At 44.6% G+C, this 25728-nt stretch overlaps 1 protein-coding gene across 2 annotated transcripts in view; it reads left to right on the top strand.

The window, feature by feature from the left end:
* MTHFD1 (methylenetetrahydrofolate dehydrogenase, cyclohydrolase and formyltetrahydrofolate synthetase 1) overlaps positions 1-25728 on the top strand; it is a 58265-nt gene that overhangs the window by 20028 nt on the left and 12509 nt on the right. For both annotated transcript variants that reach the window (XM_037031742.1, XM_037031743.1), the window contains 20 exons: positions 2013-2072; positions 2484-2537; positions 3391-3527; positions 3671-3771; positions 5595-5731; positions 6575-6686; positions 11567-11694; positions 12150-12247; positions 12421-12594; positions 13455-13591; positions 15124-15170; positions 15808-15915; positions 16057-16131; positions 18260-18362; positions 20119-20195; positions 20755-20895; positions 22592-22660; positions 22924-23035; positions 23134-23273; positions 25508-25549. In XM_037031742.1, the coding sequence (XP_036887637.1) occupies positions 2013-2072; positions 2484-2537; positions 3391-3527; positions 3671-3771; positions 5595-5731; positions 6575-6686; positions 11567-11694; positions 12150-12247; positions 12421-12594; positions 13455-13591; positions 15124-15170; positions 15808-15915; positions 16057-16131; positions 18260-18362; positions 20119-20195; positions 20755-20895; positions 22592-22660; positions 22924-23035; positions 23134-23273; positions 25508-25549 (2052 nt within the window). The remainder of the gene's footprint in view (positions 1-2012; positions 2073-2483; positions 2538-3390; positions 3528-3670; positions 3772-5594; positions 5732-6574; positions 6687-11566; positions 11695-12149; positions 12248-12420; positions 12595-13454; positions 13592-15123; positions 15171-15807; positions 15916-16056; positions 16132-18259; positions 18363-20118; positions 20196-20754; positions 20896-22591; positions 22661-22923; positions 23036-23133; positions 23274-25507; positions 25550-25728) is intronic.

Genomic DNA, 25728 nt, shown 5'->3' with positions numbered 1-25728 from the left:
ATTTTCCTCTGTAAAATGCATATCCTGAGAGTGAATCTTTTTTTTAGATTTTATTTATTTATCTTTAGAGAGGAAGGAAAGGAGAAAGAGAGAGAAACATCAATGTATGGTTGCCTCTCATGCATCCCCTGCTGGGAACTGACCTGCAACCCAGGCATGTGCCGTGACTGGGAATCAAACCTCAATCCTCTGGTTCACAGGCCCGTACTCAATCCACTGAGCTATACCAGCCAGGGCTGAGAGTGAATCTTTGAATTGGTTTCTAAGAAGACCTTTCCTTTGCATTAGGATTATAATGAAACTTTGACATATGCTCATAACTATAACTGTTAAGCATTCTTTTTAAAACTGGTAGAAGTTTTGAAGTTTTGAAAAATTCTTCCCAAAATATATAGACAGAAAACAGTTTCTATAAAGGAACAACAGCAAAAGACTTCCAACTTCTATAACACTCGGTGCCAGCGACTGCGTCTCTGAAGGAAAATGCTGTGACTCCAGATCCAGCCAAGTGGATCCTTCAAGTGCATAGAAGCAGAAAAATATTTTCAGATACACAACAACTTAGAAAAAATGCCTACATGCCTATCATGGAAAGGTGACCTATTGTTGCATTTCAGCTACCTGAGAGATGAATGAAAACAAACTGTAGAAGAGAGAAGTTGTCATTTTAAAAAAACTGGCAGTGAGTGATAAAACCATTTAAACTCAGAGTTAAATCTGAATAACTAATTATAGTTATAAATAGGACCGTCTTTCCTACTTTGATCTGAAAGTCTCAGAGTGCCTTAAATCCGGTAACTGAATCGGTGAATGTTGGATGCTAGGGCCAACATTCATCCGTTGAATGTTGAAATTGGCCAAAGAAGAAGCATGGGGGGCGGGGGGGACACACTAAAATGCAGGGGAAAACCCCGCAGGAAGCAACTAATGTGATGCACTCAGGTTCAAATAATCCAGTAAAAAAATCCCTCAGTGGACTTGGACTTACCTTCCCAGAGATGAAATTCAAATTAACGTTGACAAGACAGATCTATATAAAGGATGGCTGAAGCTGAGAGGCCATGCTCCGTGGGCCAAGCAGGAGCTGCCAGTGATAGCATCAACATGACGTGGACTGGAAATACTCTGTTACTAAGGCCAGCTTTTGTCTCTGCCACTGTCCAGTTAAAGGCGCCAGGCATCAGTATCCAGGGACCTACCATTTTTCCCTCTGCAGTTTTGGGAGAAGCCAAATTTGCAAACATACAACCCTGGTCTGTTTCAACCTTGGGAAGGACAGGTGTCAACCACTGGAATATGGAGAACTATTTGTAAAATAAACTCTTACAGATAAATGCTTACAGTGAAAAACTATGCCTGTGTTTGTGAATAAATAAATAGAAGGGACATGATGAGATGAGGCACAGTTATTCAAAGGATTGGGCTTCCGCTCTGTCCTGAGGGCAGCAGACTGCCCTTTGCTTGCATAGGTGTCTGCTCTGTGTTAGCTGGAAGGAGGTCCACCCCAGCTGGTTTCTCTTCTCTGTGTGTTAGGGAGCGCCTTCCGCTGCCCCTGGGAGTGGGGGAGAGGGGTCAGAACGTGCCCTCTGGGTGTTCTTGTCCCAGCTGCATTGTTTCTCCTGTGTTCTCTCTCTTGCCTGATGGCGGTTCCTCGGGCCTGTTGGTCTGGCGTGGCAGCTCAGTGGCACGCAGAATCTCCACATGTTTCCAGCAGGCCTGCGGCACACTTGCCTGATTTCCAAGGCAGATACAGGCAGTCCCCTGCTTTTTCTTTTCTTTTGGCTTTTTCAGTGGGAACCAGGTGGGACTTGTTTGGGGAGGTGTCCCTAATACCACCTGTGTGCCCATCTCCGTCCAGTCTGCCCGGACTTTCTCCTCATTCTCCTGTTAGAGTTCTCTGCCACAAGAATATCATGACTAAACCTTTCCTTTATCAAAATAAAATTTTAGAAACTTTTCTGCACACCTTGCCTTTCCCTAATCATCTGATTTGCATGTATTTATTATTCTAGGTTGGCGACAGAGATGATTCCAATCTTTATATAAATGTGAAGCTGAAGGCTGCAGAGGAGGTAAAGGGGGGAACAGCCGTGTTGTCGGCCCCGCCCCACCCCAGCTCCTGTCTGTTACCTGTCGCCCCTTATTCCCTTCCCATAAGGAATTTTGTCACCGCAGTGGACTTCAATTTCACAAGTCAGAACCGAGTGACTTAGAGCTTCGGCCTCTGGTTTGCCCTTGAATGTTTCTAATCAGCGATCTGCCTACTTCCCAAAGAGCAGGAATCGTGGACAGGAAATTGCTTGTGCAGTGATGACAGTTAACAAGCAGATGATGAGTGGGTCAGAATGAGACGAGGCCTTGAGAATGTGGGGCGAAGTGGTTACTAACACCCTGTGGGTGGTTTTAGTCATGGCTATGAAAGAAAGGGGCCCGTGTCTCAGGTTCTCTTGCCAAACACCTGTTTTAAATGTTCATTTTTGCAGATTGGGATCAAGGCCACTCACATTAAGTTACCAAGAACTGCCACAGAATCTGAGGTGAGCTTATAGGAACTGAGTGCTGAGGGGGCCGCTGAAGGCTTTCCTCTCTGGTTTTTGATTTAGTGGGACTTGAGGGATTGATACATTCAGCATACACATCCCTCCCAGTAGTTGTTTCTTCACAGACTCTGCCTGCAGAAAGTCTTCGAAAATACCTACAGAGTAAATGGTGCGGCGCTGGGGCCTGAGTGTTTGCTACTCACAGTGCGACTGCAGCGTCATTTGTTTGCACACCGCCTGCAGGGTTCATGGAAAAGTGATCCTCGGCCTGTAGTGACATGCATGTTATAACCCAAACGTGTATTCCGTTTAGATGATGCGAAAGCAGAGGCAGGATCAGCGTCTGTGATTAAAGTCAGAACGGTGGTTCTTGTAGGGGGGGTTAACTGAAGGGATAAGGAGCTTTCTAAGGTCATGGAAATGTTCCCCATCTAACTACTAGTCCATCTGCAATGGCCGACAGGGTGGCCACTAGCCCCATGTGGCCATTGAATTAAAGTGAAATAAAATTTAAAATTCAGTTCCTTGGTTATATTGGCCATGTTTCAAGTATTCAGTAGCGACTATTATATTCTACGTTGTAAATTCTAGAGCATTTCTGTCATCACAGAAATCTCGATTTGGATGATGGCAACATGGATATTACTGCTGAAGTTCTTACTTCTTCCATGGGTTCCTGACCAGCCCCCTGAAGATGACATTCCAGTCAAAGGAGAGTTGCTCTCATGAGGGCCCAGGGGACCTGCGTTCTGAGGGGACGGCAGTTACACTCTGGGAGGGAAACGGGACAGCCTCTCTTTGACTCAGGAAGTGTTTGTGGCATACAGACTGCATGTGGTACTGTTTTCAGGTGTTAAGGTACATCACATCTTTGAATGAAGACATCACCGTACATGGGTTCATAGTGCAGCTACCTTTAGATTCAGAAAATCCCATTAACACCGAAGCAGTGCTCAATGCTATCGCACCGGAGAAGGACGTGGACGGGTGAGTGTGGCTTGACTCTATGTCACGAGGCCCGACTCCAGTGATAATTTATTGCTGTGTCCGGAACACACCGTATTTGCTTCTGAAGAATAAAGACACCTAATTTACCTTTACCTCTCCCTTCATTGCTTTTACTGTTTTAGATTGACTAACATCAGTGCTGGAAAACTTGCCAGAGGCGACCTGAATGGCTGTTTCATCCCTTGTACACCTAAAGGATGCTTGGAACTCATCAAAGGGACAGGTGAAAACGAGAACCAAAACCAAAGCACCGTTTCATAGAGCCCGACCTTGGCACGCACAGGAGCAGAGGGGCTGCACTGTGGGCCTGCGCGGTTGGACCTGATTGGCACAGTGACCTATCTGCCAGGGGCTGTACCTAAATTCTCACTGAATTTTCTCAACCAGCCTGTGAAATAGTGCTCTAAGTATCCAAAAGGCTCCAAACGACTGAGGAATTTGTCCACGAGGCAGCAGAGCTCCAAGTTATTTGAGTTCAAAGCAAAATTTTGTGTGTGTGAAAGAATAGCCTGCATGGTAGTGCGAATTGAGATGGTATGTAAGGATGCAAAGTGAAAAGTCCCCTGCTCCCCATTGGGCACCTAGAACCGCTGTGGAAACAGTAGTTCTAGAACTAGACAGATGGCTGGGAACAGTCTCTTAACAATTAATTGGCTGCATTATAGCTTATTACCTAGTCAGCATCTTGGTATTTTAATTTCATCACAGAAGCTTTTAGCAGAGCTTTTTTTTAACAAGGAAGTTTGTCCTGTTTAGAGGAAGCAGATCAGAAGTTTCAAGTGGAAAATGTTGGCCATTGCAAAAGATTTTCTGTGGTTGGCAAGAAAAGGTCAAGCTACAAGCCTCAGGACAGCTATCAGTCCCTTAACTAAATTTATGTTCCACAGCATATGTAACAGTTTGTTGCAACTGGATAAAAACAAAGCCCACGAGCCTCAGCAGCTGCAGGTCCCCACTTCCTTTTACTGATGGTGAAGCTGTCATTTGCTCTAATGCAGTGTCAAGTCATTTGCTGAATTCTAAAAAGGACAGTAAGGTGCCCTTTAAACACTTCAGACTCTGAGGGCTTTGCTTCTAGGTGTTTATGATGTTAACATTACACAGAAGCTTGTCTTTGGGGGATAAAATTAATGGTTTGTAAGAAGCATACTTTAAGCACCAATTGCCTTACACAGGAGTCTACTTCAGCCATGACTAGGAAGAGGGGCTCAGGCAGAGCCCTCAAGACTTTATTTCTGCTTTTTCTGGTGGCTCATTCTTCTACTACACTTGATGGTCCCAAGCAGCGCCAGCCTTGTTCCATCCTTGTGCCTCACAGTCATGGGATTGGGTCTCATTGGCCAGGATGAGAGATGATCACTTGTCCGCTATTGGGTGCTTACCCAGACCATCTCTATTAGATAGAATATGTCTGTCACAAAAACGTTGGTATAGTGCCACAAGAATGGGTGCTGAGTAGGCAAAAAGAAAGCCTTCTACTACGGTTAAAATTCCCTTTTATCACTTCCCAGCAGAGGACCCTATGGTCAGGCCCTAAGCCAAACACGAAGTTTTAAGTGAGGAACTAAATAAGTGCGGTGCATAAATAAGTTTAGCAAAGTTGGAAAGAATCACCAGTAGTAACCTAATTCCCCTCACTTCCCCCCACCCCATTACAAGCCCCCTATTTGTTACAACTTTTCAACTTTTTTCCCATGGAATTTAATCCGGCGTCTTCTTCCACATGGCTGTTTATTAGCTGTTATGTCAGGATTTCTTTTTTTTCTTTGAGTGTAGGTTTTCTTCCCACTCCTCTGTCACTGACTCAGTGGTTCTTGGCTTAAGCTGCTCTCAGAAACCCACAGCAAGAAGGATACATGTACAAGTACCAGTTTGTAGCTAAAACTCTAGAGCTGAGAGCATTATTTCCCAAGAAAGAGTGTTTTTAGGAAGACTTTATGATGCTCAGAATATGTTTCTGTGCGCTTGTTCCGAATTGCCCCACTTGGGTGTCATGTGAAGGGGGGCAGCCCCCCCAGTCTTCTGATGCACTGGCTTTTCTCTCAGGGGTGCAGATTGCCGGGAGGCACGCTGTGGTGGTCGGGCGCAGCAAAATAGTCGGTGCCCCCATGCACGACCTGCTCCTGTGGAACCATGCCACGGTGACCACCTGCCACTCCAAGACTGCCAACCTGGACGAGGAGGTAGGGGGTCCACAGTGGAGCGGAAGACCATCTGTGTGTGTGCGCGTGCGTGCACGTGTGTGGTGGGTTCTCACTCAATGGGAATAGCTAACATTTTAAGTGCCAGAAACTGCTAATGCCCTTTATTTCATTATCTCATTTAACTGCGGTAATAATTCTGTGATTCTTGGTTCATTTCACAAGACGAAGGAACAAATTTACATAAAAAACTTGTCCAAAGTTATACAGATTTTGTTCTGACTATATTCTTCCTACACCAGTCCCCAATATGGTAGAGAGATTAGCAGAATAAGCACTGGGATTGACCCCTGGCCGCCAGATTCCAAAGTGATAACAGTGGTGACCTCAGATAAAGGTGCTCCACAGGCAGATGTGGACAGAGGTCCTACGACATGTGTCACAGCTTGTTCTCGTATATACACATCCCCATTGACAGTGCAGTCCGTTAAAAGTGGGGAGAGAGCTGGAGAGAGGCCCAGCACCTTCTCTTGTAATCGTCCCAAGCAGTGCCCTGCGGAAGTCAGTAGTTCCCACGCTCCATAGGAGAGGGAGCAGTCTCGGGGTGTTTTGCCATTCAGGGGCATCTCCCCAGGCCGAGGCTCCAAGCCTGCACTCCTCCCTGTCCCGCATGTTCTCAAGTTCCTATTCGGTAAAATACCTTGTGGAAGGGGAGCTTTCATACAGGAGTGAGCATAGCATATGAAGGGCTGTCAGTGAGTGGCCTGCAGGAAATAGCTGCTGACAGTGAAAAGTTCATGCAGCGATGAAAGGGGTGTCCTTCCCATGTTTAGATTTTGTACGTGTCACTGTTTAGTTTCTGAAGTCAGAACCCTGTTTCCATAGGTAAGTAAAGGGGACATCCTGGTGGTCGCAACTGGTCAGCCCGAGATGGTGAAAGGGGAGTGGATCAAACCTGGAGCAATTGTCATCGACTGTGGAATCAATTACGTTTCAGGTGGGTGTCGCCGGGGGAGGAAGGTGGTTTGTGGCGGAGGGCTGGGCAGAGGAGGATGTCTGGGTCATCAGCTGAAGCCTAAGTGAGAACCCTTGTGCAGTTGTCAGCGTGAGGGGCTCAGGTGCCAGCCTGTGACTGGCCTGCCTGTGGGTGCAGTTAGTAGGCCCCATAGCCACCACTGAGCTTTGTCCTCCCAAGATGACGTTGTCCGAGGAGAGGACCAGAGAGGGGGCAAGAGGGAGGCCTCCGTCTGTCTTTATGTACAGATTACCCCTTATTTTAACACAGGATGGACAGGTTTGAAATACAGTGTCATCTTTGCAAAGTGCTGCGAGACTTCAGGAGAAGGGGCTAATTCTGCTGAGAGTCCACTCGAGGGCTTTGCAGAGAGAGCACTGGACTTGCTCTTTTTCTAGGCGGAGAGGATCAAGCCGGCCTTACAGCCTTGTCCACAGCTGTCCTTGGCCTCTTCCCCCCGGTTCATGCCTCACTCTGTTTTTGATTTTGGTATCGCCAGTCTGCCTTCCCATGGTCTGGAACCTTTTAGTTTCCCTCCCAATTTATTCCCTCTATTGGGTTTATTTTTAAATATTAGGATTTTTCTTCTCTCCTGTGTCCTCAGTCAGTGTCACCATTGAGTGTCGACCCCCTTAGCCGGATGAACTGCCGTGAGTTCCTCCCTGGTCTGACCCCCAGTCAGATCCAGCTGCCTGCCTTTGCTGTATTCACCTTGGCCCGGGCCGGTGAGCTTCTCCTCCCATGTCACTTGTCTCATTCCTTCACCCTGCACTACTTTCAGCCACCCCTGCAGCCCTCTTTCTCAGTGTGCACTTTGGAAGTGCCCGTCTTAAATCGTTGTGAACGGACCACGTGCCTTCCCACACACGCCTGGTCTGTCTGTCCTCTGCAGCATGTATGACTGCATCTTTAGCGGAGCAGTCTGTTCTTTCTTCATGACGTTTTCAGGCACAGATTTGGAAGGACAGTACCGGGAATACCGGTATACACATTTCATAGCCTCACGAAAGAAGCATCTTTAGTTGAAGGACTGTCTCTGTGCATCAGAAATCACCCCAGGCCTCAGGCTACACAAAATTCCATTCCTTCAGCTGTGATTTTCACTTTCCACCACTTCCTCCCCACCTCCTCTCTGTCTGAAATGCCCCTTCTTCTTTTCAAACCTTGTCTAATTCCCGCTTAACAAGGGGTGATCTCTCCTTTTGAAAATCCTCTCCCTCCTTCCATGTCCCTGTCCCATCCCCATCCTGTAGACTTGGTGTTTCTTTTATCCTGTGAGTCTTCATGTGAGTCGTATACTTCGTGGACATGGACATACTTCACGTTCTCGTCCCCCAAGGTTCATCAGCCTTGGGGTGCCATGTCTGGTGGAAGCAGCCTTCTAACTGCTTGCACTCATGTCTGTTCAGTCGTTGAAGAGAGTTATAGCAAGAATAATCTTTTTTCTCCCTTCCCATCTCAAGTTTGAAATACAGACACTGAGCTGCCAGGAATGTTAGTCACTGTCAAGCCTTCACTGTTTTTAACGTGCCTCCTACTCTCCCTACCGTGCTTTTAAGACAGTAGCGCATAATTGAGCACTCGGTTTTTTTGTAGTGTAATTATCTGATGGATGATTAAAAAGAAGTGCTCACCTACAACTCCTTACTTTTGAGTACTTGCAGTATGACACTCAAGCTCATTCTGTTTAAAACCTTGTATCCTCTGTATAATACTTCTACTCTGGGCATTTGTTGCGGGGGTGGGGGGGACCGGATTTGAGGGAGATGACACTTGGAAGAGACACTTGGGTGGGGAGCTTAAGCCTTACAGATAGGTATGAAATGTTGACTTAAATATGAAACTTGTCATCCTGTTCACATTTATTCCTCGTGGAGATGGTAAAATGTGAGTAAGGTCAATGTAGTATCTTCCTCTCTGGTCAGCTGTATTCCTGGGCATGTAAGTGAATAAATGTCAGTAAGGCAGGATTTCGTTGTTCCCCCGAATGGCACAGTCACTGAGCTGCAGGCCGCAGGTGGGCTCGAGGATCTAAGGCCTGTTCTCTTCCTTTTCGAAGGACCGTGTTCCAACAGCTGGGCCACTGCTTGGTGCATATTTTGGTTGGTTAAATCATTTGCATGGTCCACTCAGGGAAAACATTGTAAGTCACTTGCCAAAAAAGAATGAATTAAAGTGTGCACTTTTATTTTTTCCAAAAAAGGAGTATTTTTCAGGTTCAAGTGCAGAGCAGAAAGAATTGGCCAGAGAAGCATGTCAAAGTGTTCTTTCTGCTTGGGTTAGTAAGATAGTTTGAGAAGGGCTAGATTAATGTACGTTTTATGTGGAGGGGTAGTAAAAAGAGGGGATAGATTCCCCACCCTATCCCAGTCCAGTCTCAACTTCTCCAGCACACTGGCCTTTATACTGGGCTCTGTTATGAGGGGTCCCCAAATTAAATGCGAAGGAGTCAAGTCTCAGCTGGATCTTCAATTGAATCTTGCACCTATAATTCCCGATGAAAGAGGAATTCTAGGCCTGAGGTGTTTAACCAGGATGTTTGTCGGTTACTAAAGCCGTACACTTCCTTAGATTGGGATGTGGTCACTTTTTCCACTGACCACATCATACTTTCCACGAAACACCGCACATCCGTCAGAGAGCACCCCAGGCAGCCCTGGCGGTGTCTGGTGACGCAGCACGTTGCACCCATCCAGTGCAGCATTTATGTGCAGTCAGTTGCTGTGTCTCCCACATACTGAGAAACGTGGCGAAAGTGACCAGCGTTAAAACAGAGAATGAGGGTCCTGGGATATTTGAAGCTAACTTCAGCGTTAGGCTATTAAAACCTGAATGAAAGACAAACCCTTAACGGTATTTCCCTGGTGTTTTGAAACGACTTCAGTGGTTATGAGAGGAAATGTTCTGCCTGAGCTGCTGCTTTATAATCTTCTGGGAACCTGAAAACTATGTGAGGAGTTTTTGTTTGTCAGCTCCTTACAGTACGTGTAGAAAATATTTTGTTTACTGTGGGAAGAGAAGCTCTTAAGTTTGGAGAGTGCTTTTTCAGTTTCAAGAATATGCACGTTTTCTCACTTGGTTCTCAGCAAGTGTGTGAAATAGGTAGCATTGATCCATTTTTGCGTCTTTAGAGTCCGCATCAGAAGACGCTCACAGGGGCTGAGGACTAGTAGTTAGTGGAAGAGCCGATCCTACAGCCTAGGTCTCTTAATTCTGGCCTTTTGGCTACAGTCAGCCCTCAGTTAATATTGGCTGTAGGATCTTAGAAACTGGTTTTTAAGTGAAACAACGTATAAAGAAACCAGTTTTACTCCAGGCTAATTGATATAAGTAAGAATTAAATTTTTATGGCATACTTACGGTTACAAAAAAATCACCAAACTTCTAAATAAAGACTGAAACACGTTCAATATTAAACACCAAAATAAATGTGAGCTATATGTACATTTAAGAAAGATGAATAAAAACGAGCGGGATCGTTATTTTCCAACCCGCTTCTTCCAGTTCAGGGGCATGGGTGGCGGGAGCCTAGTCCTGCAGCTTGGGGTACAAGCAGGGAACCAGTCCTAGCCAGGACCCTTTCCATCGCAGGGCGTATCACGCACACCCACACTCAGAGGGGGACGATTTAGACACACCAGTCCACCTCATCTGCACATCTTTGGGATGGGGGAGGAAACCAGAGCAAATCGACACAGACCTAGGGAGAATGTGCAGACCCGCCCCCAAACAGTGGCCCAGCAAGGAATCAGGTTGTTGTTGTTTTTTCATCCATGTTATAACAAAATGACATTGAATGAGATGATGTTGTTTGGGGACCTGCTGTACTCTGATGCATCCTCTCTTGGTTGTGGAGATGTGATCAGAGAGGATGGAGAAGTGTCCTAAGGTCCTATGAGATCCTGCCTCGGAAGCCTTACAGCTGCCAGGCCCAGCCCTGTCTCCCCCAGCCCCTGCCGGGAATGCTCTGAAGCCCAGTGGAGATGATTTTTGTGTGAGTGAGCAATGATGCATCACTGGGTTTTGTTCCCTTGAATAGCTCTTCTTTGCTTGTAGGAATTGTGGTTATTCTTGTATCTTTTTTAGGGAAGTGTAATTATATTCTTTGCCTTTCACATACATTTAAGTAGCTGCTCCTCTTTGGAAATGGATGTTGAATTGTTCCACCATCTCATGCATGGAGCTTACAAAATGCTGGTAGTTGCTGTAGAAACGGTGTCTGGCAGCTGTGACATAGTTGAAGCTCTGTGTGCCCAAAAAATTCCTTTGTAGGCTTCGGCAAATTAACATTTTAAAAGGAGCTCATTATAAATTGGGTAGTTGGCTTTAAGAGTAAAAGAGAGCCCTGGCTGGTGTGGCTCCGTGGATTGAGCACCAGCCTGTGAAGCAAAGGGTCGCCGGTTCCTCGCCGGTTCGATTCCCAGTCAGAGCGCAAGCCTGGGGTGCAGGCCCAGTAGGGGACACGTGAGAGGCAACCACACATTGATGTTTCTCTCCCACTCTTTCTCCCTCCCTTCCCCTCTTTCTAAAAATAAATAAATAAAGTATCTTTTTTTAAAAGAGTAAAAGAGAGTTGGTATTTTGTTTGCCACCTGACATAGGAAAGGATTTTTCTAGTTCTGAAAAAACACTGAAACACCTTGTGAATTTTTGCAGGTGAGATAAATTTATCCCTAGGAAACAGCTAACACCTGTCATCCCATAGCTTCTAAGTAAAGCAGGCACTTGAGCCAGATGGGGCTACACATCCTAAACTTAGTTTTTGGAACAAGAGGTTGTAGTTAATCACTTAATTTAGAAATAAACACCAGGATTACAATTCTGAGACTTTGTTTTGATTTTTCCCCCCTTGCCCTGACCAGACAATACCAAACCGAATGGGAAGAAGATTGTGGGCGATGTGGCATACAGTGAGGCAAAGGAGAGGGCGGGCTTCATCACTCCCGTTCCTGGTGGCGTTGGGCCCATGACCGTGGCCATGCTCATGCAGGTGCGTTTGAATAAAAGTTTCTTATTAGTTCTAGGAAGCTGATGGAATTCAAGTTACTGCTTTTCTCCCCAAGTAGAAATGTCATAAAACCTCTTCAGAAGCTAAGTAAGGATATGTATCCGTTGAAGGAAAAAAAAGGTAGTGGAAGAAGAGAGAAATAGAATCCGTCATATTAGCAGAGGAAAGTGGGGAAGGCACGATTCTCATTTACTTTGGAATATAACTCCAGGAAAGGAAAAGTGCAGACACTTTTTAACCCGCACTAGCTGATACGGGGAAAGGCAAGCAGCCCAGGGCATTTTAGGTGCCTATAGACACTTGCTTAGAATTGAAGCACATTCATAGGTGGATCACAAAGCTGTTCATTTTGTGATTGAACTTGAGTGACCTGGGATTCAGAGTTAAGGTGGAGGTTGAAATAATCACCTACATTCCATTTCTGTCATTTTGTTTAGAGCACAGTAGAGAGTGCAAAGTGTTTCCTGGAGAAATTTAAGCCAGGAAAGTGGCCCATTCAGTACACCAAGCTTAACCTCAAGACACCTGTTCCTAGGTAAAAATAAAATTTTATAGGTTCCAAACTTTGTGGGTTGTTGGTTTGTAGCCGCGGCGACACATACACCCCTTCTGAAAGTACCGTCAGTGGTTGGGGTGGTGCATTACTAGGGTTGGATTAATTCATTCTGTGAATAAAGATTGATTCAACTTCTCTACATTTCTATTAAGTGACATTGACATATCACGATCTCACAAGCCCAAGCCCATTGGTAACCTGGCTCGAGAAATCGGTCTGTTCTCTGAAGAGGTGGAACTGTACGGGGAAACAAAGGCCAAAGTTCTGCTGTCGGTGCTGAAACGCCTGAAGTCGCAACCCGATGGGAAATACGTGGTGGTGACTGGGTGTGTTTTGTGTTCATTTGCCAATCAGATCTTAATATTAATCTTGATTATTATTAGAAGGGCTTGCTTTCACACTTAGCATGTATATGTGAAGGTTCCTTTACTTTGGCTTTAGCATTTTCATGGGTATTTTTATCTGCTTTGATCCTTACAGCCACTCTGTGAGGTCAGAGTAGAATATAATCTTCAGAGATGAGAACATTTTTCAAGTTAGTGGAAGAGTTGGGTCCTAAAACCTGGTCTTCATGTGGAATTGCTATTTTTTTAAACCCCAAGTTCATTAATCCTTCAGCTCTATTGAGCATTCTTTTTTTTAAAGATTTTATTTATCTGTTTTTAGAGAGAGGGGAGGAAGGGAGAAAGACAGGGAGAGAAATGATGTGAGAGAGAAACATCAGTCAGCTGCCTCTCTCACATGCCCTAACCAGGACAGAACGTGCAAGGTAGGCATGTGCCCTAAAGAGGAATTGAACTAGTGACCTTGCACTTGCTGGATGACGTTCAACCGAGTCACCAGTCAGGGCAAGCATTCATTTTTATTGCTTGGCCTGACTTACATATAAAAGCTAGTTTTTGAGACTGAATAGAGACATTTAAATCATAGCATTGTCTTTCTGTAGTCTACAAGATAAAGTATATTTGCTCCTTACAGTGGGAAGTGCTAAAGCACAGCAAGGTTTTTTAATTTAAAACTGGGAGGAAATTACAATTAAGACTCCAGAGATCCTTTTCAGGTCTTTTGTCTTTCTTATTATTCAAATGAAGAAGCATTCTCTAGGATCTGTGAGGTCTGACTTAGTGATTCACATCAATTTAATTCCCCTGAATGTAATTTTGCCTCTTTTGCTTTCATCTTGAAGAATAACTCCCACTCCCCTGGGAGAAGGGAAGAGCACGACCACAATTGGGCTGGTACAAGCCCTTGGAGCCCACCTCCATCAGAACGTCTTTGCGTGTGTACGCCAGCCTTCTCAGGGCCCCACCTTTGGAATAAAAGGTATCGGTGGGATCGGACCTTGGGTGGCCAGAATACGCCTGCCTCTCCTTCAGACTTCCCCAGGCTTTCTTGACCCATGAATGCTTATGGGGTCTTCAGCTCATTTAGGCACTAGGAATGTCTTCCTCACACCCCGTCACGGTGCTTTTGGTAAAGGCTTTCCTCGAGTCACCCCAGCTCCTGCTGTCACTGTTTGATGCTGCTCAGGATTCCTGCAATGGGTACTCTGTAGGCAGAGGCACTTTCATATGACTAATAGCCAGCTGTCTTGGTAACAACAAAGGTAATCATAGCTACCAGTCACCGTACTGACTTTCTAGAGACACAGGAAAACCCTACAGATACTGTACCTACGGGAATAGGACAAGCCTCCCCTTGTTGAGTATGTGCCTTATGCCAGGTGTTGTGCTAAGCAGTTGATGCATATAATTCTATTTTCTAAGATAAGATAGTATCTTTTACAATAGCAGCACCTGGGACTTTAGAGACGGCTAGGTCCAAGGCACTGTTCTTTAAGTACCAGAGTGGGCCCCATGTCTGTTCCAAGCTCTGGAACAGCATCATCAATGCAGGGTTTCACCTGGTGCATGGAAATGCGAGGTCAGTAATGGAACTTCGCCCTCAGTGTTTGATAGCTGCAGTACTGCAGGTGTTCTTTTAACTAAAATTATTTTTTATTCATCGTAATAGCTTCCCAGAATTCGCTTTCTCAATTGCCTAGTGGTAGGGTATCTCATATTTTGCTTATTCTGATGATGGTTGTGAAAGTTAACTCAGGTACACCTTTGCTCTTCGGCCTATCATTTTGATCTGTTTCGTAAAGATGCTTAGTTCTGCTTTTGAGCTTAAATCCCTTTTAGTATCAGAGTGAACCATGTTTCCTTGTTCTGCTTATTGAACCCAATATTCTCCTTTTCTTCACATCACGAATTGCCCTATTTTTTCATTGTGTGGTCCCTGCCTCATCAAACATTTAAAAATCTGTATCTCCAGAACCTGGATTTTTTTTACTGGCTTTTGGTTAATAATCCAAATACGCCACCAAAAGTGTAGCGATTAATCTTTTTCCTAACCTATGTCTCCTATTTAGGAAGAATTATAGTCCCTGTGTTTGTGTTTGGTGTGTGTGTTTTAAATATTGCTTTTTGTGTGTGCATTTTAAATACTGCTTTTTTTAAATGCCAGAGCAATGTTTATGAGAGTGGAAAATCGAACAGGTTTGCCTTTATGTAACCATCGCCTGGGTCTTTTCACAGATGTCAGGCCTCATGGGGAACCTGTCTCCAAAGATAGTCAGTGTGTGCATGTTCATCGTAGTTTGTCAGTTAGCTCAGATTTCAGCCGAGGGACTGTTCAGCACAAGATCCAGTGTTTTAGCCTGGTAGAAAAAAAATGAAGACACTGATCAAATCTGTCCAAATAGGTGTAAAAAGGAAATAAATAATATGCATAGCAGTTACAAAAATCGATTCGATTTCCTCTTTGTGGAGAAACATGCTTAACATGAGCCTCACCCTTGACCTGTCCTCTAGGTGGCGCTGCTGGTGGTGGCTACTCCCAGGTCATTCCTATGGAAGAGGTAAATGTGCCGGGATTTGATTGAGTCAGACCCTTTGTTATAGTTTGTGCTCCAAGAAATTAATCTTTTTGTAGAGGTCTAAATAGACAAATGACTCATTTTCCAACAGAAGCAACACTTAAGGGGAAAAATCTTAATTTTCAAAGTTTTAAGAAAGCTTAATTTTTTTGTTTTTTGATGAAAAAGACTTCAAAGTCTAGTTCTCAGGGGGAAATTAATAATTTTAAACAAGCGATCAAATGAAGCATGAGATTGGGAAAAAACAATATGGAGTAAATTCAGAGTAATAACTGTAGAAATGTGAGCAAAGTACAGACATAGAGCTGGGTTGCTCCTCTCTACCCCTTGCTTACTGTTTAAGGGACATTAGTGTGTCCTTAGTGACTCAGTGTTGCTGAAGATCCCTGTGGTATGGTGTTTGTGGTTACTGGGCTGTCACTTAGGGAAAACCACAATTTATTCTGAAGACAGTAGTTTGTGTTTTCAAGACCTGCCTGTATTGGCCGTTTGTCCATTAGCCGTGCTGTCAGCTGGGCGTCAGCTGTCCATCAGCTTTAACACAGGGATTGACTTGGTTGCAATAGATTGAATGTGGGAAAGTTAGAGGACTGATGTGTTGTCTTCTGCTCTTTTGTAGTTTAATCTGCACCTCACTGGTGACATCCACGCCATCACTGCAGCTAATAACCTCGTGGCCGCTGCCATTGATGCCCGGATATTCCATGAACTGACCCAGACTGACAAGGTATGGCACTAAGGCCCCATGGGCGCTTTTGAAAGGGTTCGAGCACCTGAATTAATGTTGCTCCCTTGGGTGCTGCTGGTGCAAGGAGCAAGGCAGAGGGGTTCCTTTCATTTAAAAGCCCTTCTGTTCCTTTTCTTTAAGGCTCTCTTTAATCGTTTGGTACCAGCAATAAATGGAGTGAGAAAGTTCTCTGATATCCAGATCCGAAGGTTACAGGTAAGCTTCCCACATCTTCATTTTTTTTTAGATTTTATTTATTTATCCTTAGAGGGGAAGGGACAGAGAGAGGGAGAGAAATATCAATGTATGCCTCTTGTGCATCCCCTTCTGGGAACTGGCCTGCAACCCAGGCATGTGCCCAGATTGGTCATCGAACCGCAGTTATTTGGTTCACAGGCCCATGCTAATCCACAGAGCTATACCAGCCAGGGCCCCTCTTCATTTTTGATATGGTATGCAACTGAGTAATTGATAAGAGGTAGAGTTCTCCATGGCGTAGCCTATTTTGGATAAAGTTACATCCATAACCAAAGCCTTAAGGTCATGATATACATAAGAAGGACTGGTGGTAGACGTTATTTCTCACTTATATGTAAATTATCACTGGTTAGTCTTGAAATAAACAAAGCACTGACCACCTGCCCTCAGCTGCGAAGATGCCACTTCCTCCGTAGCACAGACAGAAGTCAGGGTATCAGCACCACAGCCGAGTGGTTTGGAGTTTGCATCTCTGCTTTCCCCAGCACCAGCACCTTAAGCAAGAATGGTTACTTTTCTGTTTAGTCTGAGTTTCTACTAAAAATATATAGTCATTAAACATACACTATTCCAATCATATAGCCAGAAATCCCACTCCTAGGTTCATTTGTCCAAGAGAAATGTGAACTTGTGTTCATACAAAAACATGAAAGGTTTTAGAGGCTCTTTCAATTCCCCAAATCGAGAAACAACCCAAAGGTCCTTTCTCAGTGGGTGAATGGATAAACAACTGGCATGTCCGTAAAATAAAAAGGAGTGAACTGTTACATCCCTTGTGTATGTATCAACAACTGCTCGTCTCACTTTAGTTTTAGTTTCTACAGCTTGATATTTTGATGCTGTAAGAATAATGCGTGAAGCTCCCCTTCACCCAAATGTATTGTTTACAGTTTGGTCCAGCTGCTTTACAATTCTGTCACTATTTATGTATGTGCATTTTTTCTAGACTTGAGAAAAAGTGACTTTTACACAATGTGATATCCCTTAGCTTATTTTGTTTTTGCACCCCTCCCCCAGTCCTGTGCACCAGGCAAGGCAACTATTACCCTATTTATAAAAGAGCTGTGTTCGGTGAGGCAGCAAAGTCCCAAGGGAAGAGCCAGCAACTTCTAATCTTGCCTTTATTGATGGTACTTCCTGCTGAACTAAATATTAAATAGTTCTTTGAAAAGCTCTAGGATTGGAAATCCAGGAATCTGTGTAAGCCCACAGGACCCCTCACCGGGTTGCACCTGTATTCGCAGTCTCCTGGGTCCTGGGTCCCCAAGCATCCTCTGTTGCGCAGTGTTACTGCAGTCTGCCCCCGGGTGCTCAGGCAAGAGTGGGTTGTCAACAGCAGATTCTCAGCCTAGTGACTTCCATAAACAATGTCCTATGCTAGGAATGTGAGGCTATTTGACAAGCCAGTGAGCTCCGGCCCTGAAAACATGTCTGAGGTTTTAAAACGAAGTCCTCATAGCACAGGGACAGAACTATGGAAGGAGGAGGGCTTGCCAGAACCCACTCAGACCTACCAGGAGTTAGAAGGAGATTACATTTGATAAGCAATTTCCATTTCAGGGTGTGACCCAATGTACACACTGTAAATAGAGAAAATCGCCAAGTTCTATGAAGAGGAAGAGACAAACCCTTTTTGTGCCCTTTGAAATAGTAAGAGGGCTGTAAAAATATAGTGCTACATAAAAAACATGTTCAAGTGAGATTTGTATTGATACGTACTTATTTTTGCCCTTCCTAATATTTCATTTGAATCAGGCTTCTCAATTGTCTGATGGAAAAGGCTTTGTACCTTGTGCTTCCTTTCAATATGTTTGCTTTGGTGAATTAGGTACAGCACTTCCAGGCTTAGGGAAATGGGTCTAAACAGCTATGGGGACAAACGTGTGATAATACCTTCGTACATGTGTGAGAAACAAGTAAAGGCCTCACAAAAAGGATCATAGATTTTCCCTTCTGAATTAAACGTGGTTTCTATTGTCTATGGAGGGAGCCCTTGCCAGAGCTAGGGAATCAAAACATTTTTAAAATTTATTATGCTTTTGTTTGTATTGTCTTGTTTTATATTCTGATTTTACTACCTCTTCAGAGACTAGGCATTGAAAAGACTGACCCTACCACACTGACAGATGAAGAGATAAACAGATTTGCTAGACTGGATATTGATCCGGAATCCATAACCTGGCAAAGAGGTACCAGAGCCATATACATGTCCCATTTGTCTTGGCTGTCCTGCGCTCCACGCCCTCTGTGAGAGTGGTTAAAATGTGGGGTCCGGAAGCTGTGTATTGGTAATTTCATGGGGAAGACATGACCAGAATGGTGACTTAGTCATATTTCTCGCCACTTCCATCAGCTCTCTCCTTATTAGCTGTAATCAAACAACCTTTTGTTGGGTTGGTTGGGCATTTGCTGGCTATTCTCTGTTGATTGGAGTGAGGGTGGTTTCATAGAAGCTCATGAATATGCCAAAAATAACATTTTGCAAGTTTTCTGTTTAATCGCTTTCTGATTCGTGTTGCCCTTTATTCTCAGAACTCTTGTCTGGCATAAGTGACTTGATTTTTCTTGTAGCTCTCCAGCCTGCCTACTCATTTTTACCTCATTTTATTAAACTCTCCTGTAATAAAGCAGGTAGTCTTCTAGGTTTAAACCCTTGGCAGTTTAGTGTGTGAGCTGCTGGGCTTCACTGCCATGTGTTGCTTTCCTCTACACACAACCAGCCCAGCTCAGAGTTTCGTTTCGTATCAGGCACATCCATCTATCCTGCGTCACTGCTGAGAAGGAATTTTCATCGGGTCATGCAGAATGCAGCTAGTGGCCAGTTTGTTGACTGTATTTGTGGTTTTCATTGGCTCAGTAACTCTTGCTGGCTAATGGCATTTTTAAGAAGACTCTCTTAATATATAAAACCATAATGATAATTCTCTTCCTCTGCTTCAGTGGTGTTAGGCAGATGGTATGATGTTTTATGAGGGATAAGCTAAAGATCTATTTTGAAAATTTAGTATCTCATTCACTTTTCTTTCACTTTAATGTCCAATTTATGTTTTTTTAAGAAAGCAAAAGCAGACTAGAGGGAAAATGGATCATACCCATTGACTGGCTGTTTTATACAGAGATATGAGGTACAAGGAACTTGATGTATATTTTTTGAAAAATAAGGGTAGGTTTCAGCAGCACAGTATGTCCTTCATTTATCAAGTGGAGTGTGTGAGGGTCTGAGTGCTAAATAAGACACTGCTTTGGGTATTTCTTCATCTTCATGGAAAATAACTTGGCATGTTATCAAGTGTGTTAAGAATGCCTCTTCTCTTTGACCCATTTAGAGTCTTACCAATGTATTGTTCATTTTGTATTTTGTTATTCTTGGCACTTCATGCAAAAAAACAAAATTGAAAATACACTAACATGTCAACAGTGATTAGTCCTGGGAGGTAGAAGTAAGATTGGTTGATCTTTGCTGCGTTTCCAAGGGATAGTTGGGTAGATATTCTGTCACTGGGATGGAAACGATTTCTTCTCAGTGTGCTGAAGGAAACAGCAGGTCTGTCTCCCAGCACACTTCGAAAGGCCCTGCGTTTCTCAGGACGGGTAAGGTCAGCGAGCCATCCCGCAGAACGACCTCTGCCTTTGACAAAGGGCATGCCGTTTTCCTGTGAGATCCAATGTGCTTTCAGAGAGGTTCTGGATTTCTAGCTGTGTGAATTCTCCAGACAGAATAAAACCAAGCCAGTCCAAATTTCTTTCAAAATAATTCCTGTACATGCATGATATGTGAACATCATTTCTTAATTTGAACTCACAGTCTAGGTTTGCCATCAGTTTTGAAATCAAGTTTAATAGATGGACATTCGGTTAGACTTGTTGCCTTAAGAGTGGGCTGGTTCCTTTAACTTTATGGCCCTTTTACTGAACATTGTTCTGCCTGCTCCCTTTCTGCTCTAGTGTTGGATACCAACGATCGATTCCTGAGGAAGATCACAATTGGACAGGCTCCGACAGAGAAAGGGCACACACGGATGGTAACGACTTGTTCCTTTTTAAATAAATTAGCTCAGATGAACCAAATCCTTGCTCCTTCTGTCCTCCTCCTTTGGCTCCCACCCGACTGATCTGCCAGGTGTTGTTCTGCCTTCTCCCTTTTAAAATGGAAGTGTGTGGGTGTATGGTATTGAGCACTCCTGACAGCTTTTGCAATAAATCCCATGTGTCACCTGTGTGTTTTTCCCTCGGCACTTTTTCCTGGAGGTGGAGAGCCCCGAGTGAATACCTTTGCACACAATTGAAATTGCTTCTTTCTTGTGGCCTTTTTGTAGTGTGACTCTTCAGTGTAAGGGCTTCCATTTGTTGCCCTATGTTAGGGAACCTTCACTACAGGATTACAAGCTGCTTTCACTGGGGTTGTTGGCCCACTAGAATACTTATTTTTTAAATTGGACTACTCAAGGTGTTGGAATAGTTAATCACAAATTATTTTCCCTAAGCTCATTGCATACTACTGTTATTTTATCCATTTCACTTTTGCAATACACTGTTCTTGTTTAACGAAGCCTGCCCTGTGTGTTTTTCTCCTTCCAACAGGCCCAGTTTGATATCTCCGTGGCCAGTGAAATCATGGCTGTCCTGGCTCTGACCAGTTCCCTAGAAGACATGAGAGAGAGGCTGAGCAAAATGGTGGTGGCGTCCAGCAGGAAAGGGGAGCCCATCAGCACCGAAGATCTGGTGGGTGCCCGGTGCTGTGGGCCTGTGACACACCTGTGTCTGTTGTCCTAGGGTCTCGGCAGTTCCTAGTCACACAAATTATGCTACAGTTAACTAATAAATGCAATATGATTTCATTGCTGACAGGGTAATTATGAAACTTATAAAATGTACTTCACAGTGAGTAATAGGTAGTGTGCTCCACTAATAGACCACTGGTTTCTGATGGTTTAAACAACATCTTCAACCTGTGAATATTCCTGAAAGTGGGTATTATGACTTCAGTTTGCAGAGGACACCAAGAGTCTCAGTGAGGCCCTCAGTGCCTGAGCTTGAAGTCACACCCCGGCCTCTCCCCAGGACCAGCCTCCCTGCACAGAGGCCTCTAGTCATGAGGTTTGTTGGCCACCACCTATCCACACGGGTAACCACATTGGGAATAACTCATTATCTAGTTATCTGGTGGTCCCACTAGGTTAGTTCTCTACCTGTCTGCATGGTAACATGAGGTTTGAAGTAAGATGATCTTATAGATTAATTAATTAATTAATTAATTTAAAGATTTTATTTTTATGTTCAGAGAGAAGGGAAGGGAAGGAGAAAGAGAGGGGGAGAAACATCATTTGCTTGCCTCTCTCACACCCCCAACGCCCCCGACTGGGGACCTGGCCCGCAACCCAGGCATGTGCCCTGACTGGGAATCAAACCAGCAACCTTTCAGTTCATAGGCCAGCGCTCAATCCACTGAGCCACACCAGCAGGGCTAGATTAATTTTTAATGGTCTGTTTATGTTGGTACACCCTATAATGGTTGACCTGTAATTCAGCGAGCAGTATATCAGGTGAATTCAGAAAAGGGGGAAAACAATATCCTGTTTGGACAGTTGATATGTGTAAAAAAGGAAATTATTTTAAATTTTCACAACCAAAGCAGAAACTTTTTAAAACTGAATGTAACTGGCCCTAGACCAGTGTTGCTCAGTTGGCTGGGCATCAGCCCTTAAAGCAAAGGGTCGCCAGTTCGATTCCTGGTCAAGGACACATACCTGGGTTGTGGGTTGGGTCCCTAGTCAGGGTGCATGCACGAGGCAACCAGTCCATGTTTCTTTCTCATATCAGTGTTTCTCTCCCTTTCTCCCTCCCTTCCCCTTTCACTAAAAATAAATAAATAAAATCTTTCCTAAAAATCTAATATAATTGGGATCCGTAGTTTTATTGTACTGTGTTACCAGTTTGTTCAGTTGTGGTTGCAGGGCTTTGAAAAGGGACCTGCATTTAAGACTTGGTATTGAATTCCTGGGTAAATTTTTAGTTTCTGCTTTGGGAAACATACTGAATTTGGTTTGTGGCCATTTCTGTGCAGACACCAAATTTACACAGAATTTAGCACTCAACGAACTAGCAGTTCTGCACAGTAAACTAGTCCAAAATGGATTATCCTCATCCATGCATGTTCCCAGAGTTACGTGTTTTTCCAAAAATTACATGTGAATGTTGTTTTATTCTAGCTGTTCTTTCTACTTAGAATAACTGGTAACTTCAGAGTATATCCAGAAAAAAATAAATAGAGGAATAAATGCATAGTCTATTTCAGATGAAAGTACTAATTGGTTAGAGATGGCTAAAAAAGGAAGATCTAAGGGTGTTGTTGAATGTTTGTTTCAAAAGGCTGGTTTTTTGCTGGTAGGAACCGACACTTCATGCCTTTGTCTTACAGGGGGTGAGTGGCGCACTGACCGTGCTCATGAAAGATGCAGTCAAGCCCAACCTCATGCAGACATTAGAGGTGAGCCGAGTGGCTCCTGCCTTTCTGGATCAGTTTTCTGTGTTCACACTCTTTTGGGGGGAGTCGAGCCTTTTCTATTTGCTCATCTCTCTCTTCTCATTCTTTCTCACAGTTGCAATTAGGACATTACTGTCATAAAAGAGGCAGCTTCATATTTAACCCTTTGGGATAGCTTTTTGGTTTTTACTTTTGGATGCCATCTGACAATGATCCCATTCTGAAGCGGACTGGCAGGTTCGCTCACACTGCCTTGTTTCCCACAGGGCACGCCAGTGTTTGTTCACGCTGGGCCGTTTGCCAATATCGCGCATGGCAATTCCTCCATCATTGCGGACCGGATTGCACTCAAGCTTGTTGGGCCCGAAGGATTTGTAGGTGAGTGCTTTTGCACCATCATTGAATAGATAGTATGTTTTTTAACATCAAAGGAGTGGGGGTGGCATTTTTACCATTGCTTGTCTCCTCACTTACAGTGACTGAAGCAGGATTTGGAGCCGACATCGGAATGGAAAAGTTTTTCAACATCAAATGCCGGTATTCTGGTCTCCGCCCTCACGTGGTGGTGCTCGTTGCCACTGTCAGGGCTCTTAAAATGCACGGAGGCGGCCCCACGGTGAGCGGCAGGAGGAGGAAGAGTCTGATCAGCAGGAATGTTCTAAAGGCTAAAGGGAAGCTGGATGACTTGCGCCTGCTTCTTCATTAAGTGGCTGTTGTCCTCAGGATTAATACGGTGCCTTTGGCCAGGGATGTTCAGGAAGCCCTTGTGCTAGCTGCCTTTTCACGCATAGGCACTCCCCACTCTCGGCATTTCAAGAGGGCTGAAATTAGCTTCGTGGCCTGCCTTGCTGAGGAAAGCATCCGATAATATCTAAATCCCTCCAAGGACATGTGCTTGCTATACCCACAAAAAACTCCGTATGTTCAGACTGTTCTTGTGAAATCTCAGTCCCATTTTCCCTCTGAGCCGTGACACTGGCAGCCAGCCAACCAAACCACTGAGCTGAGACAGAGGCCAGTCCCTTGGGGAGAGGTGCATGCTGGGTGGGACCACTGACATCCTGGAGCAGGAGCGCTGCCTGTGGGTACAGTTCAGGCTGGTTGTTTTCAGCTCTGACCTGAACTTTGTGTTTCCCTGAAACCCTATTGGAATTTCTCTGTTATACTTTTATCTTAGCACCTTTTCTTCAGTGCCCACATGTGAAGACGTGGTGCCAGTCAGTGTTCAGAAATTACCTGAAGAAGTACTCAATTCCTGCCCTGTAGGAGCTGGTCCTATAGCTTGGGAAATCAGACCTCGCTCACCTGCAGAACAGATCACTGTTCTTAGTATGGTGATTGGTATAGTAGTTCTCAAGTATTCTGGTCTCAGACCTCCTTTATGCTCTTAAAAATTACTGAGGGCCAGAAAGAACTTTTATTTAGGTGGGTTCTCTCTTTTGACATTTATTATGTTAGGGATTAAAACTGAACTACATATTAACATAGATAAAACCTTTGTTAGTGAAAAGTTACTATATTTTTCAAAACAAAATTTAGGCATTGTACATTTTTCAGATCTCTTCAGTACCTGGCTTAATTGAAGACTGCTGGGTTCTCATCTGCATTTGGTCCTTTGTAATAGGCAATGTCACATAATCTTTGGAAAACTCCATTGTATACTCAATGAGAGAGTAAGAATGAAAAGGGTTGTAATATGTTAGAATTACTATGGTAATAGTCTTGATCTTGTGGGCCCTAGGAAAGGATTGGGTCCCCAGGCCTTGCTGTGAGAACCACTGCCATAACACACCCCCAGCACACCTCTCCAGTCTTCCTATCCTCCTGAGGTACCAAAAGCACTCTTAACCTGGACACACCACCAACACCCCCCACCCCGCATAACAGTGCCGGAGGACTCCCTTTTTTTCCCCAGTCACAGTCAGCACTTTTCTGTCTTGCACCCCCTCACTCTCACAGCTTTGCACCTCCTTTTCTCCTGACCTCATGGTCTAAAAAGTAATGCCAGGCACTGAACCTGGGCAGCACCAAGAGGAGATTATGCACGAACATCTCTCTGCCAAGGAGCCAGACCTGCTGCTCATTACCTTGTGGAGCTACATGCAAGGCCCAGAACAGGGTGGCTCCGGTCACCTCATGGCCCCTTTTGGAGTTGGAACACCATAGTCTCTCTGGGAGCAGACCAAGCTGAAAAACCGAAGCCTTCTTGCTCACTGTCCATTGCCCACAATAGGGTTTCTGGCATCAGCACCTCTGCCCCCATGCTCATTCCTGTGAGTGCCGCAGGGCCAAGCCACCAGGTCCCTCTGTAAAAGTAACTTCACTGCTGAAGTATTTTGACCTTTAAATACGCTGTGATAGAGGAAGAGAATCCTGGTGGTGTTTCCCTGCTCTTTGTGGTGCTCATGCACCACAGTTCGGCTCCACCAGGGCCTGGGTAGGCTCCGCAGACCACCATGATCCTGTTGCAGAGCTTGCCACAGACCCCACTGGCAGACAGGTCAAGGTGGCCTTTGCAGAGCTGACAGAGATGGCTTTTTCCCTACGCTCACCTTTACTTCCACCCCCACTGCTGTGCACATCACTCAGCACGGTTATTGCCCCTGCCCCCATCTTCATAGATCTGTCCTTTCACCACAGAGGTCCCCACTCTCCCCAAAGCAGTCATTTTCATTCTGTGCTGTAGGGTAATTCATAACGCCCTAAATCCTTATGGCAGGAAATGACCTTTACTGCTGTATATCCCCCAAGCATGCCACTTCCAGCCTTTGAACTATGGCAGATGCCATTTGAAGCTGGTATCTAATTGTAAATAGAAAATGCCTCTGACTTTGTTTCCTCTCCTTCCAGGTAACTGCCGGACTACCTCTTCCCAAGGCTTACATAGAGGAGGTAACTTCAGTCATTTCTCATAACTTGACCTAGAAAGTACCGCACTCTGAGTCAGCGTATCTCAGCCCAGCTCATTTGGAGACGAGTGAGGGCACCCCTGTGACGCAGGGTTGCTTTGAGAACAGGGGATGCTTGAAAGGCCTGACGGTGCTGAACACGGGAATTAAATGAAATAGGGA

Source organism: Sturnira hondurensis, unplaced genomic scaffold (assembly GCF_014824575.4).
Source record: "Sturnira hondurensis isolate 20B ecotype Veracruz unplaced genomic scaffold, ASM1482457v3 Scaffold0021143, whole genome shotgun sequence".
NCBI classification, from domain to species: domain Eukaryota; kingdom Metazoa; phylum Chordata; class Mammalia; order Chiroptera; family Phyllostomidae; genus Sturnira; species Sturnira hondurensis.
Note: the sequence above shows the minus strand (reverse complement) of the source record. Positions and strands in the feature narration are given on the sequence as shown.